The sequence below is a fragment of the Betta splendens genome, chromosome 9 (assembly GCF_900634795.4).
Source record: "Betta splendens chromosome 9, fBetSpl5.4, whole genome shotgun sequence".
Lineage (NCBI taxonomy): Eukaryota > Metazoa > Chordata > Actinopteri > Anabantiformes > Osphronemidae > Betta > Betta splendens.
In genome coordinates, this window is record NC_040889.2 from 8,953,096 (window position 1) to 8,967,705 (window position 14,610).

The window sequence follows — 14,610 nt, forward strand, 5'->3', positions numbered from 1 at the left end:
GTCAGAGATACGAGGTAGGAGTGCCCTACCAAATCCAACACTATATGTTCTAAATGGGAAAGGCTATTAACTCACTGACACACACTGTCCCTTGCCTTTCTTCTCTGCACAACCTTTCCTTTATCAGTCTCAAGAGGAATGGATTGAAAGTGTCACAATGAAACAGTTTTACTGTAGCCTGCTACTGTATGTGTGCTGTATACAGAGAACTTAAATTAACACATAATATTACAATTCAATATTATTTAGTCAACAAAGGCGCTCGACATACATAGGGCATCAAGCATATCAGATTAAAAGTAATCCACTACTGAATTTGAATTCAATGGTTCATTTATGTTAAATATCAGTTGACATGTTTGTTTTATTTATTGGGAAACACATTCATTATGATTTACTGATTTCAGTTTTGTTTTATTTAGCCTGTGAAAATGTCGGTGGACAATGCGTTTCACATTTGCAAACCTGTCAGAGAAGTCAGAGAAGGTGTTCCTAACTTTTGCAGCGCTGCATTGTCGCTCGAACTACAGCTCCCAGAATTCCGCGGTGAAACCTTACGTTTCTGTCTTCCTGTTTGGGTGCCGCAACTGGAAAAATGGCTGCCGATTCAGGGAGATACAGGAGTGCCGTTAGCAAAAACAAAGACCCGTCTGGTCTTCTTATCTCTGTCATAAGGTAAAACAGTGACATAATATTTCTGTTATTTTATCAGCGCTGATAAAATGTTCTACTTGCTCACGTTTGCTGTCATACACTGACTGACGGGTAGCCTCGTATGCTAGCTATTAGCTACAGCCTTCCTGTATTGTTAATTCCATAGAAGCGTTTAAAGTATACGCATTATCAGTTTGTTTTTAACGCTCTATATGATTAATGATGAGCGCAGTATTATTTATATCTAAAGCGTAGAACGTGTGTAATTTATGCTTGCGTTTGCACAACGTCGTTTACCGTTACGGTTTTTCAAGGGTAACGAACTTACTGTAGTGACTAGATATAGAATTTCTTGAACTGTGGGAAACTTTTACAATCCTTTACCTGGAAAACCCTGTTGTCATTATGTTCAGTGTGGCTTGACAAATTCAGGAAGTGCTGCAAAAAAACGTTAGGGTTTTTAAAGTTTACTTCACTTCACCCCTCAAAAATTGTGAATTTCCTTCAAAGCACACGTGACAAACCGATTCCACCCTTTTAACAAAAGTGTAATTACAAATGGTCCTCAGTACATAAATAAATAAATGGATTGTCATTTATTTAATGTAAATAACATGCAGAAAGAGATTTAAGATTTATTACCACAATATTAAAATAATAATCATAGTATAAATTATAATTCATATTATAAGAAAAAATGTCAAATGAGAATGGCCCTACCTGTTACTAGATTCAGAATGTATGTGTTAATGTCGTGTATGCTGTAGGAAGATGGCAAGCATTCACCATGCTATTAGACCTCAACCAGTTCCCTCCAGTAAACTCACTTCCACCTCACATTCCATCAGTGCTTCGTGCATATTATATTTTTGGAATTTAATTATCGAGCTGAATTCTGTTTTTCCTGTTCCACAATACAGAACTCTGTCCAGCAGTGATGATGTGCAGGACAGGGAGACAGAAAAGGGCCGTCTGGAGGAAGCATTTGAGACATGTGACAGAGACTTAGATGAGCTGATTGTTCAGCATTATGCCGAGCTCACTACTGCAATCAGGACCTACCAAAGCATCACAGAGCGGATCACCAGCTCCCGGAACAAGATTAAACAGGTAGAAAGAGGAGACATGTCTGTAAATGTGCACACTGCATGAAAAAAATCTAGAGGATTAAGAAAGATCTTACTGGAATGCATGCTTACATGGTTTTAATTTGGATCTCAGAACAGTGACTCTGCTGTAGATAAAATCATAATAAATTAGCTTTTTGTTGATTTTTGTGGTAATTAAACCTCTGACTCTCTTCTGCAGGTGAAAGAGAATCTGCTGTCTTGTAAGATGCTGCTGCATTGCAAAAGGGATGAGCTGAGAAAGCTATGGATAGAAGGCATCGAACACAAGCATGTCCTCGAGCTACTTGATGAAATTGAAAGCATCAAGCAGGTGCCTCAAGAGCTGGAGGCATATATGGCAAGCAAGCACTACCTTCATGCCACAAATAGGCTGGTAAGTAGACTGATGGCCACAGATGCTGTTGTATAGGAGAACCTTTGGATGTCATGGAACATTCTTATATATAAAAAAAGATGTTATAATGTTTAGTCATTCAAGTGTGCTTTGTCATGTTTGTTTTGAATGTGAGCTGAAAAATAATGAAAAGAGGAAAGGGAATAATTGTTTTTGGTTTGAAGTTGTGGGAAATGTATTGTTGTATCTAAATCCATATAGGACAGTTGCGATAGTGTTCACAGTATACATGCAACTCCAGTGCTCATGAAGTGTTACTGCTATAATTGATTTCCTGGTGCCTTTCATTTGTTTAAAGAATATTTTTTTAGCCTTGAAAAGTCCAGTGGGAGTAACCTTTCTTCAAATGAACATCATCTAAGTGCAATGAGGGCTGCAGGTGTGTATATATGCACAAGTGCACTTCTTTTGATGTGCCTGCTCAGTAGGGGAGCTGGAGAATGGCATTGACCAGATGCCAGATGATCTCTCTGTTGATTTTCTTTAAATGTCTTTCCATGCTATCTTTGTCATTTCCCCACATTTCCATCAGACATTATTTAATAATTAGTTTGGAAAAAAATAGACTAATGATGACGGTGTGTCCAAAGGACCATGAAAAATCATCTGAGGGTGGAAAGAAGTGGAACATCATTCAACCAGTGCTCAGTCAGTGCAGCCTGTATTGAAAGCTTGTAGAATGTTCAAAGTCAGTTGGACTCTTTGCCTCTTTCCTGCTAAATTCAAATGCACTTTATTTGATTAGGGTGCTGCAATTTCATTGGTGAGAAGAATGCACACTTGAAAGAATGCTTTAGTTGCCTTTACGTATTAAATGCATTTGTTCTGTCACTCTGTATTTTGCTTTGTTGGTGTGTTTTTGCAGTGTAAAAATGAATAATGTATGAAAAATAACTTACAGAAAAAGCAAATATAGCAGTTATTTTAAATGAAAAATGCCTTGAAATAACCTATTTATTTTGTGAAAGATTACACTGATATAATCCACATCCATTTTTAATTTTCTATATTTTGCACTTGGTTGAATAAAGGCATCTTATGACTGTTCCTCTGTGATGGACACTAGTCAAACAGTCATCTCATTGCAAAATGTTAAGCGGGCTGTTTTATTATTATGTTTAAGTATTTATGTTACATTCATAGTGTGAGAATTTTGATAAAATGAGGTTTTCAGATAGTTCTAGATATTATTTTTGCATTTTTATTGAATATTCACAAGACACACACTGTGTGTCTCTGCTGTAGCATCACACTGCCTGTGTTACTTCTTTGAATCCCTGATGTGCTTATTCCCACCGTGCTGTCAGTCATTATGGCACTGATCCATCTCCCTGGTTTTCATATGCACCGTGGTTCTCACATTTTGTTGGTCTTGCTTTTCAACACTACGTTTCTGTGCTTACAGAGGGGTGCTAGGGATATACAATACTTCCTAGCCTTAACTCCTCTTCATTCGCTCTGTGTATGTGTGTTTATGGGAGGCTTATCTCTAAGGGTTGACAATTAGAATTCAGACTATGCTATCTGTCTGCTATTGAATGGCAGTCCTGGACCCCATGGGGTTGGTTAAAAACAAGACTGGCTATGCTTTCCTCTTCTTCCTCGCCTTCCTCCTCTAGTATCACAAAAACCCAGGTGCACACATGTACTACCACTGACACTCCCCTTAGAGCTGAGGGCTTCTCACTCTTCTCCTTCACTCAATTTCTTCCAAGCAAACTCACTAGAGGCTTCATATCCCTCATTACGCTGACAGGCCTGGCACCCTAATGATGTTAACCAGCCTTCTTCTGTCATCCCAGCCCAGTGGTAATGAGATACCCCCACACACACAAATACATGAGCGTTAAATGATTTACAGTCATACAATCACACACATCTAATCACACAGTGACACATCTGAGAGGTGTGTACACGCTCACATGGAACATGCAAAGCCTTGCAGACATGCCAAGTTATTCTATTAAGCCAAAGGGTGCTGATCACGCAGCGCATTAGCTCATCTTGTCACCAGAGTGGAGCTCATTTGCATCAGTGCACACTTGACCCGTGCCCCCTGCCCAGCATCCTTCCCATTTACTACCCATTCCCCACTGGCCTGCCTTGGCCATACAAATATGCTTTTCTTTGTAGTGCTGTAATCTGTCCATCAGTGCCCTTGAAGCGCCCACATAAATAAATGTAAAAACATATATTTTATTTGATTGCGTAACAGTTTATTATTAGCTTTTCTTGATAAGAACTGAGGAAAACGCAGGCAGAACGAGTGCATATGTGGAAAAGGGTGTGAAGAGTGTGAATCAGAAGGATGTGGGAATTTTTTAAATTTTTGAAATATAGTTCTCATATAGTACAATATTTATAATGAACTAAATCTATTTACAGTTCTTTCAATGAAATGTTCACAGGCCAGTGCTTCTCATAAACTGGCCTTAGCCAAGTTGCATGAGAGATCTTTAATGTCCTGGTGAAATTCTGCTCACTGCAGAGTTTATGGAGTGATTAGTTCGGCACTATTTAATATTGGGAGTGTTTTTTTATGTAGATAATAGCCCGTAGCCCGCATTTGTAGTGTGGAGTTTTGGAGTAGTATCAGGATAATTAGTGTAAGCAGATGTTGGTTTTATGATTAATGTGCCATGGTGGTTTTATACAGAATAACCACAAGATGAGGTACATTTGGATAAGTTTGTTATGTGGTGCAGCTCTCTGTTGGCAAAGTGACACAAAGTTTGTGCTCGCAGAGGGATAACAATAACAGCAGGTACGTAGGTGGCACAGTATGAGTTGTCAGATCAGACCCTGTGAAGCTCAAATCTGCATCTACTGTAATACTGATGTAAAGCGGTGCCTGGATGCTGTGTCGTCACATGCAGGTGTCAGCTGTGGAGTCTCTGGAAGGCCCTCTGCTGCAGGTGGAAGGGCTCGGCGATCTGCGTCTGGAACTGCACAGCAAGAAGCTCAACCTCCACCTCGTTCTCATTGAGGAGCTGCACCGACATCTCTACATCAAGTCCACCAGTCGCCTGGGACACAAGAACAAGGACAAAAACACTGCTCGCCTTCCAGGGTGAGTCTTCACATCTTGGATCCTGATGTCTTCACAGGAAGAGAAACTTTTTAACCTCTTATTATGGAAGCCATACATACTGTTATATAGGTCCACACAACACAACTAATCTGTTTAATGTCCTCATTTTGAAATAGCATCACTGATATAGCATATGAAAGTTTTCAAGGGTGAGCGAGGCAGATGGAATGAACATAGGCCATAGGCTGTTATGAAAATACTTCTTTAACACGTTTGTTTGCTCGGATGTAGCAAAAGCTTTCATTGTCTTGTTTTACGTAGTCCACAGAAAAGTTTAGGTTCTATAGATATCCCTTCTTTATAACTTACTCCGTTCCTGGGACAATCAGTTGTAATTTGACAGTTATTTACTGTATGGAAACCAAGCCAATTACCGACTAAAACAATTAGAGCTTGTATAAGTCGTTTCTCTACTTTGTCATGTCTGTACCTTTTAAACAGGCGAGACACCCTCCATCATTTAGAGTGCAGAGGCCAACAGCGGAATTGACTCACAGGGAATTAGGAGGGATGCGCGTAAAGCCATGATAGGTGCTACCGTGGAAACATGGCATGAATGAGCACATCGTTGCTTAGTTGGGTTTTCAGGAAGCAAACCGTTTTTTAAACCTGGCAGACAATGTCAGCTGCCAATTATGAGCAGCGAAGGAGTCAAACAGAATGCAGCACCCGCAGTTTCTGTGTGACACCAGTAATTCCCCAAATGATGAAAAAGGCTTAGCAGCCACTGGGAGGATGGCTTAAACAATGCCTCCGTGACCCAGGCGCCAGGTTTTCGCTTTCTTGTAAAAATTATTAGCGATAATGCACCGCAATGGCTTCAAACACACGGCTGATGCTCTTACTGTATGCTGTGTTTAATGCATTCTGTCTGAGCGTGTTTGCACCTTTTCACGTGTCTCTGTGTGTGGGTGTAATAATTATGGTTGTAGTGGTTTGGTGTGTTACTATGATTTATTACTGGGGGTGAGCCAGTGACAGGTCCTGGCCTCATTGTGTTGGGTCGCCTCTAACAACAAGCCAGCTTCCATATACCCCACTCACTTAGCAGGCACCCTGTGTTTCTACCGTCCAACTTAAAGAACCTGGATTGCTTCCACCCCCAGCTTAAAGCTTGATAAATGGCTCATTGGAAAGCAGCGCCAATCCCACCCAGAGATGCTGTGTGGTGTTTTTAGTAGAGAAGAAAAGGGGTAGTGTTCTTTTTGTGCATCCTAGCCCTGTATGTTTATAAGAAGCCATAACATCAGTGTATTCTTCAAACAGCTCCACAGTCAAAGACGCATCACCAATGCCTGTGCTGGACGTCAGCAGCATGTCCACCCCCCGCAAGCTTTTGGATTCATCACAGTTCAGCACACCTGGATCAAGCAGTGGTATGGTCCTTCACCTTTAGTGTATTGTCAAAACAGCTCTATGATCATAATATGCATTTCCTTTGCTCGCATTATAATTATCTTGTCCCTCCTATCTCTGCAGTTAGTCACCCACTGTTTCTGTCATCCCAGCAGGGGAACAGCCTTCATTACAGTAACATTGGTAACCAGCCCTGTAACAGGGACTGATGCACCAACTAGAACTAGAACTGAACGTATGAATTCTCTTCTGGTTGTAGGGGCGTAGAGTCAGCGCCACATTCCTTCCAGGCAGAGCACAAAGGAACACAAACAAGAAGATAATGAAAAAAGTTAATCCTGCAATAACTTGGTGTTCCATTTGTGTTTCTGAGTTTTTATATTAAGCCTGCCACTTTTTTCCCCACCCACTCTTAACATTCTAAGTTATCGGCTCACCATTTTAGCTGTGTCATTACAGTCCACATACATGAAACCATGTTGCTCAATAAAGTTATTTCTTTTGCATTTATCAACTCAAGGAGCATTTGTTGGATGCCATTATCATTTTAGTTAACGTTTGCTGTACCTCTTTATTTGCTCGCATGTGTGACCTGAAAAACACACGCACAAATATACAAATTACCACTAATGCATGATAAATGTCCGTTCAATTCACCCACCCCATATGCCTAAAAGTAAAATTTACCGCAGCTTTGCCTGCATTATGGCAAAGGAAAACAAGCAATTAGCCACCGCCGGGCGTTAAGTGTCTGTGCAGCATCATGCTAACAACTGTGGTCACGACACAGCAGCCGGCTTCCATCAATGGCCTGGCTTGCTATTTTGTGTAATAGCATTAGAGCACCTCATTTGTAGCTAGTAATTGTCATAATTATTACACAAACTACAGTTGGAATGGAGGGAAAGAGGAAATACACCCAAAGTCCATTAACTTGCCATAAACATTAACTCTCTTAACGCGCTTTGATGGGAAATTGGGAGGCCCATCTAATGGAAATTAGAGCGTCACTTGATGCTGCCACTCTCAATTTAGCTGCTAATGTGGCTAAGTCATGTGGTGAGAGCATGAGGGGGGAGGATAACAGGATAGGTGCAGGTGTGGCTTAAAAATAGAACGATGGAGCAGTAAAACCTTGTTTCCTGTCTTCCATTGTTAAAGCACTGGTGAAGCTTGAGGTTTGTAGAGGGTATGTACTCACTAAAAGGGTCTGTTTAACTTGGAGTGATATGTTTGCTGCCCCCCCCCCCAATATTTAAAACCGCTATAATACAATGTTCTTTGATTCTACCATGTTTAGTGCGTGACCTGCAGCAGGATGTGCAGGCTGAACTCTCTGAAATAGATCCAGAAGAGAACAGTGCAAAGTTCATGGGCATCCTGATAAAGGCAAGTACTGTACATGAACATTAGTGAGTACTAGGCGCACAGATAATTGTAAATGTTAACACTGCAATATTGTTACAATTACCTTTGTGTTCTGTGCTTTCATATCAACATCCCTGCAGTATCATTGCTTCTGTTGAGATGTTCACGTTATCTTGTTCCTTCAGGCCCTGGCCAAGTTGAAGAAAATCCCAGAGACCATTAAAGCCATAATGGAGCATCTGGAACCTGAGCTGAAACAAATCGTCAAGAGGTCCACCACTCAGATAGCAGACCACGCTTACCAGAGAGGAGAGAACCTGGCCCAGGAGAGCAAGCCAAGGTAAAGCCTGGTGACTGGGAAGACGCAGAAAGCGCACTGGTGGAGGAAGTCCCTAAGCTATGATACCGTGATTTGCTGAAAGTGAAGAGACTGGACAGTTTCTGCAGCATATTGAAACAAAGCAGGTTAATGAGGTAATAAGGTTAATGTTAATTGATGATTAGTGAATGTGGAAGACTACGCTAAGTAGCGAGCTATAAAGAGTAATTCACTATTATGGCTCTGTAAAGGAGTTTTATTAAAGCAGCCTTCTGCTTATTCGTCTGTACTTGTAGTTTTCCCAAAAGAAAAATTTCCCCAGCGTCATTATATAATGATAAGAATCCCAATATTTAAATGAATAATCCTGCTGTTGCATGTGGTCCTCCTAAGTATATTTGAAGTTGACAGTGAAGCCAGTAGACAGCATTCCCTGGGTGTTCGTACTCAGACAGTCAACCAAGTATGAAACACAGTAAAAGGAAGGGCTGGTGACTTCCAGCCTCAGACCATGAAAACAGATATTCTGCTGCCTTAAACCCAGACAAGTCATGGTTAAACACACCCATACACATACAAACAACTTCACACCTGCTGTAGAGGGACTGCTGCATTTTAAAATCAGTCACGTCAGCTCCTGCAGTCGTACGCGTACACTGAGCAGACTCGGGAGCCATAGGTCTCAGTCCACTGACCTTGAACCATTTAGGAGGAACGTCTTGTTTTCTGTCAGAGGTGTTCTCTCTGGCTTCGTCTGCTGTCCTTCTCCTGTTGCTCACTGAATCTCATTTGACCTCAAAGCAATGCTGCTTCTTGCTGATTGCATTACGTTTTCCCTCGTACGTCCAATTCTTGGACTATTGAGTCAGAATGCGTGATGCATGCATTTAGCCAAACACTTAGAGGTTTGTGTGTGCGCTCGTATTTGGAAACATCCACACCTTGTTCTGCCTATGTTCACTTCAACTTAAAGTCAAAGCTTGTTGCTATGGAAACTCCAACCAGTGTACCACTTGTAGGGAACAAGGTTGTTGCATATTGCACACTATATTTTATAGCCTTGCACACTAGCAAGGAACACTTAAGCACTTTACAGCGTATATAGCGTTGTGTGGTTTGCTGCTAGAGGTTTATGTTCTCATTCATATCCTCGCTGATCAGCCACACTGGGGCTGCATTTGCTTTCCAACTTGATTTTACTTTGACAAAGTGAGACCATGCAAGTTCCCACAGCATGCAATCAAGTTATTAGCATGCACCAGTGATCTGTGAGCAGTTTGGTTTAATTTACATCAAATTAGACTTGTTGAACTCATATTCCCCCTTTTCTTATTGCATTACCAAAACAGAGCCTTATTGCTTTTTTTCTTTGTTTTTGGTGTATAGAAGGCGCTGAATCTAATCTGACTCCCTCAGAAAGAGAGCTGATATAAAATGAAGAAACGCATGAATGATCAAAGAACATTAAAACCAAAAGCAAAGTATTTAAAATCCAATTTAAAAACAAGACAAACTCATTGATCACACCAATGATTTCTGTGTCTTTTATTTCTACCTGTTTATTCAAGCGGTCAGTGCAGATTTTTATGACTCTCTGTGTCCATTTCTTTAAGACAGCAGGATGACCTGACACATTTACTTTGTCAAATGTGATGGAAATATGTCCATTATCCTATTGATGACCTAATGTGTAGTCCTGCTACCGTCCTGGCAAAGCGAAGCACACCTGTGATGTCAGTCAGTCAGGGGCTGTGCGTCCACGTGTGAGCTCCCCGCTGTCTCCTCCGACTTTTCATCAGCCACGTGTTTCAGGTTCGATCCTGAGGGGAAATGAGAAGTGAGGTCTCAAAGAACAGGCGATATGGATTAGGATGGCCTCCACTGGGATATAATGAGGAGAACTGCGCTCTCTAGTGTGTGTGTGTGTGTGTGTGTGTGTGTGTGTGTGTGTGTGTGTGTGTGTGTGTGTGTGTGTGTGTGTGTGTGTGTGTGTGTGTGTGTGTGTGTGTGTGTGTGTGCTTGTGGGTGTGCGTGCGACTGTGTGTGTGCGGGTGTGTGTGCCGGGAGGTGAAGTAGGTGTTGCTTTTGCAGTGGTTGCAGAGGTTTAACAAAAAGCAGAGGCAACAAGGTCAGAGCTGTAAATTGTGTCGGTGTCCACCTCTATGCAGGCATACGTATATCATGCATTGTTTGTCCGTTTTTGAAGGTTGTAGTTCCCGGCCTATTCTTTTTCTTGTCTGTTGTCCATGTTTACGCATGAGAAAGTGACAGACGGACACAGAGAGATTCCCTAACTCGTTGGCATTTCACAGCTCCTCCCCGCTTCTCTTCCATTCTTTGAGTTATAGCTCATAGTGATTTGTGCCTGCTTTTCCCTCCATTAATAACATTTACTCACTGCTACTGCCAGTGTACTGACAGACAGCCAACCAAAATGCCCCCTGGTGAAACATCCATCTAGCCTCTGCATTATCCTCAAACCCTCACACGAAACATTGGCCACCTCCCAAAATCTTTATGATGCTTTCCTTTCCTGCAGCACTTACATCTGTGCTAATTTGTATTGAATTGGCATTAATAAGGTCTGGGATCTGGTGCTTTTGAGTATAAATAACAAAATTGTTTGTTTTTGGCAAGCGCAGCCTTTCTAAATTTTATATTTAGTTTATTTACTTTTTGTATGATTTACTATTTAAGCATCAGGCTTGTTTTTCTCAGTTAAATGAGCATAAACACTAATTAGAAACTAACTCCATCAGGGACTTGAAATAGCTTTTGCAATGTAGTAACCTATGAAAACAGGCTTTACTTACAACCCATTAAATAAAAGCCAATTGAAATGCCAGAGGAGCATATTAAAACACTAGTGGTAGACAAACAAAAGCATGACTGTATTTATATTAACAGTAATATCGCACTCAGTGCCATGGGTGCAGCAGGTGCTCATTCAGACTCACATAATTTAACCTTTGCTTTGAAAGCTTGGTCCTTGTACAGAAAGCAGATATGGCAAAGTCTGCATGAAAACACGCGTCGATGAGGCGACTATGACTTTCTAATTCAGAGTGTAGCACTTAGATCAAGTGGAAGGTCAGTTTGGTTGTGGCTGCACTCTATTCTTCAGCCAGAGCCTTTTAGGACTAATGGGAGAAGCTGTTCTCTGGATTCCAGCTTGGGCAGCTCACTACTTTTCAATAGTCACCCTAGGTGTTAGTTTACTACTGCTCAAAAATATGTGTGAATGGGTTCTCTGGATGAAAACAGAGAGCTGCGTCACCTACTGGGAATGTAGTGTACTTGATTGTTTTTACCTTTTCATGATGTTGAACCCATCCATTCCATCCATCATCGCGAAGCTGGATGTATTTGCTGTTGTCATTGGATGAAATGCAGGCACATAAACATGCATTTAAAAAGGCATAACAAAACACATTGTGAGGCTGAGCCCAAGCAGGACAATACTCCTCTCCCAAGGCAGGTGTTGCTATAAACTCACGCTGCTGTAATGCATGCTATGAATTCAGGAAGCGGTCCGTAATCATGCCAATATTCTGGGGTCCTGTTGTGTGTAGAACTGTTAACTTGCAGGCTGGCACCACCAATATCACCACATGCTCATAAGTCATATTGTCCCGTCTGCACAATATTAAAATACAGTAGAATCAAAATCATCTGGATACTCAGGAGCAAGTAGTAGGAGTAAGCTATTTCCTTAACAAACAAAATGTTGAGTCAATGCTGGTAGAGTTTCTTAGCTGCTGAATTGGACTGTGGATGACGAGGATATGGACAAATAACTACATAATAAATTTAGAGTTGTATAAAAATGTATTATGACTAAAGTAACCCAAGATCTCTCCACAGTTTGTGTTCTTCATTACCTGCGTTTGTCTCTCTCTGTCTCCCTCTGCAGGCTGCTGCTGGAACTGCTGGAGCTTTTGTTTGATAAGTTCAAGGCTGTGGCCCAGGCTCACAGCGTGGTGTTGGCCCACCTGCAGGAGATCGCTGTGCGGTGTCCGAGTGGGCCCCACGAGGAAGGCATCAAGCTTTACGAGCAGGCGGACGTTTCTGCCAAAATCCAGACCGTGCTGCAGGTGAGTTTTGAGCAGTGGTGAGGCTCACAGGTAATACTCAATACTGAATGGGATTCAAATTCTTGTGATCCGTGTGGTGAAGTTGGACAACCAGCAGATTCCTTTTATTTCTCACCCACTGTTTCCCCATTCAGATGTGTTTAGTCTTGATTTGTTTTACACTCTACCCTTTTAAAACAGTGTTTTGATTCACCTTTTCCTAAACTACATGTGTCATCAGTAGAGAAACAGGCAGCAGTGTGACGCATAGTGATGAACAGACAGGGAAAGCTTGACTGGCTGGATTAATTTGAGGTTCTTTAATTGGCATGTATTTATGCTGGCTCCTTGCTCCCTTCTTCTGTTTGATTGGTTCAGGGGATGAGCAGCTGTTGAGCTTGACCTATTGTGAATCTCTGAGGAAGATCTGTGTGTGATTGTGTCTGTGTGTGTTCATGCCCAAGAAAGCATCATTGTCTCTCACGCTCATTTGCTGGAAGCTGTGAACGTGGATATCATCACACACAAGCTATTGTAAATCTTACTCACTTAAAGATGATGGTGTATGTCTTTATAGATGATGGTGTATGTCTTTATTTACATGTAAACTTTCCAATAAAGACACAGAATGTAGATATTTAGTGTTATAAAAAGTAGCTTAATATGTAGCTAAATATTTTCCCACCACATTGTTTTGACCCATCATAAAAGTATAAAAATGGAGAAGGATCACATGATCACATAATGCATTGAAAGTGGATCTTTTTTTAGCTGGGGCTACGGCTCGCCTGCTTCCAATAACCTCAGCTTTTTCCAGCTGGCATGCTTGGATGCGTAAAAACAGGCGCGTTTAGGTGTGTGAATGTGCATAGGCATGTAGTGTGATAGCTCGGCTCTACCAGTGCTGTTGTAGCAGGCATTAAGGCATTCCCCAGCTCGTGACCACTGCCAACACCCAGTTGCCAAGGGCTCCGCTCTCCCTGCGATGCGAGATAATGTGGTCTCTTGATTAGAATGCTCATTATGTGAAATGAGGTTTTCTTATTCACTCACTCGTGTTATTATTTCCTTACCGATAGTATCAATACGACGGCCCCTTTCTCCTCCGTCCATTTCTCTCATCTCTTCGTTTTGCTTTGTTGTGCTCTCCCTCTCTCCATTTCCATTTCCCTTCCTTCTCCAGTATCATTCCTTCTGTCTCTGTATTACAGGCTCTCAATTTCCCAACACCTTGTGCGTACCCCTTTTTCTCCTTGTAATTTCCTTCTTAATCGCATTATCTCGCTTCCTTCTTCTCATAGCTCCCATACTCCCTATCAACTCTCTTTTGCATACCCCTTCATTTAGCGCTCTCTGTTTTAGAGAGCCTCATATCAGCAATAAGGCAAATTAAATTCCTCCTGTTCCCATAGTGGCTCTGGCAGGTTTTATTGGATACTGAGACTGTTCTATATGTTATACCTTTATATACCTGAAACCCACTCAGCCTGCCTCAAAACCTAAAATGATCATAAATGATCTATTTGTTAGTTTCTCAACTTGTGTCTAACAAGTTTCTCCTTTTTACTCACCTATCTGCTGTAGAATCCTTTTTTTATTATACTTCCCTACTACCTATGGAATATATTATTTCACCACTACTGTCAACTTGAACAACCTATTAACTGGACACCACGAGAACGAGAGTTTTAGTATCAGTTTCATTCTTTCACAATTAAAGCAGTTGAACCTCTGCCCATCTTGTTGTGAACTTATTGCAGTTCGCGTCTTTGACAACCATGGAAACCTCCTGGGTAGGTATTATCTTTTCTCCACTTTGAGAAGTGGAGAAACCGGGTTGACCTTTCCACGCATGACATACCAGCCGACAGATGCAGGAGCCGACAGAAACACAGGGTGCACCCAGTTACAAGGCCTTGGCTGAGAAACACTGTTCATCATGTGTGACTGAGGCCCGGTTGGCTTTTTACAATGGGGAGTAGGTGAAGAGGCTTTTGAGAGACAAGATTCATGTATTGCCTTCAATCCTTGCTTCGAAATAGTGCATTTGGTTTGGCTGCTTGTTTGTTGCCGTGTGGAAGTATTGATTAGAAGCATGAAAGGCTGGATCATAATTGGTAGTATTGATGCTGGAAGGAGTGTTTTATTGCTCCTACTTGATTTTTCAAGCCTCCTTCAGTAGAATCTGTTTGCGTATATGCATTGATTATTCACAGCATTATCGA

General features: G+C 41.5%; 1 protein-coding gene across 2 annotated transcripts in view; it reads left to right on the forward strand.

Annotated features, from left to right (window-relative positions):
• The first annotated feature begins 515 nt into the window (after nucleotides 1-515).
• The window catches only part of exoc4 (exocyst complex component 4), an 83,735-nt gene continuing 69,640 nt past the window's right edge, over nucleotides 516-14,610 (forward strand). For both annotated transcript variants that reach the window (XM_029161747.3, XM_041072193.2), the window contains exons 1-8: nucleotides 516-675; nucleotides 1,575-1,764; nucleotides 1,963-2,157; nucleotides 5,055-5,248; nucleotides 6,536-6,645; nucleotides 7,926-8,014; nucleotides 8,179-8,333; nucleotides 12,226-12,406. In XM_029161747.3, coding sequence (XP_029017580.1) covers nucleotides 596-675; nucleotides 1,575-1,764; nucleotides 1,963-2,157; nucleotides 5,055-5,248; nucleotides 6,536-6,645; nucleotides 7,926-8,014; nucleotides 8,179-8,333; nucleotides 12,226-12,406 — 1,194 coding nt within the window. In that variant the 5' untranslated portion in view covers nucleotides 516-595. The remainder of the gene's footprint in view (nucleotides 676-1,574; nucleotides 1,765-1,962; nucleotides 2,158-5,054; nucleotides 5,249-6,535; nucleotides 6,646-7,925; nucleotides 8,015-8,178; nucleotides 8,334-12,225; nucleotides 12,407-14,610) is intronic.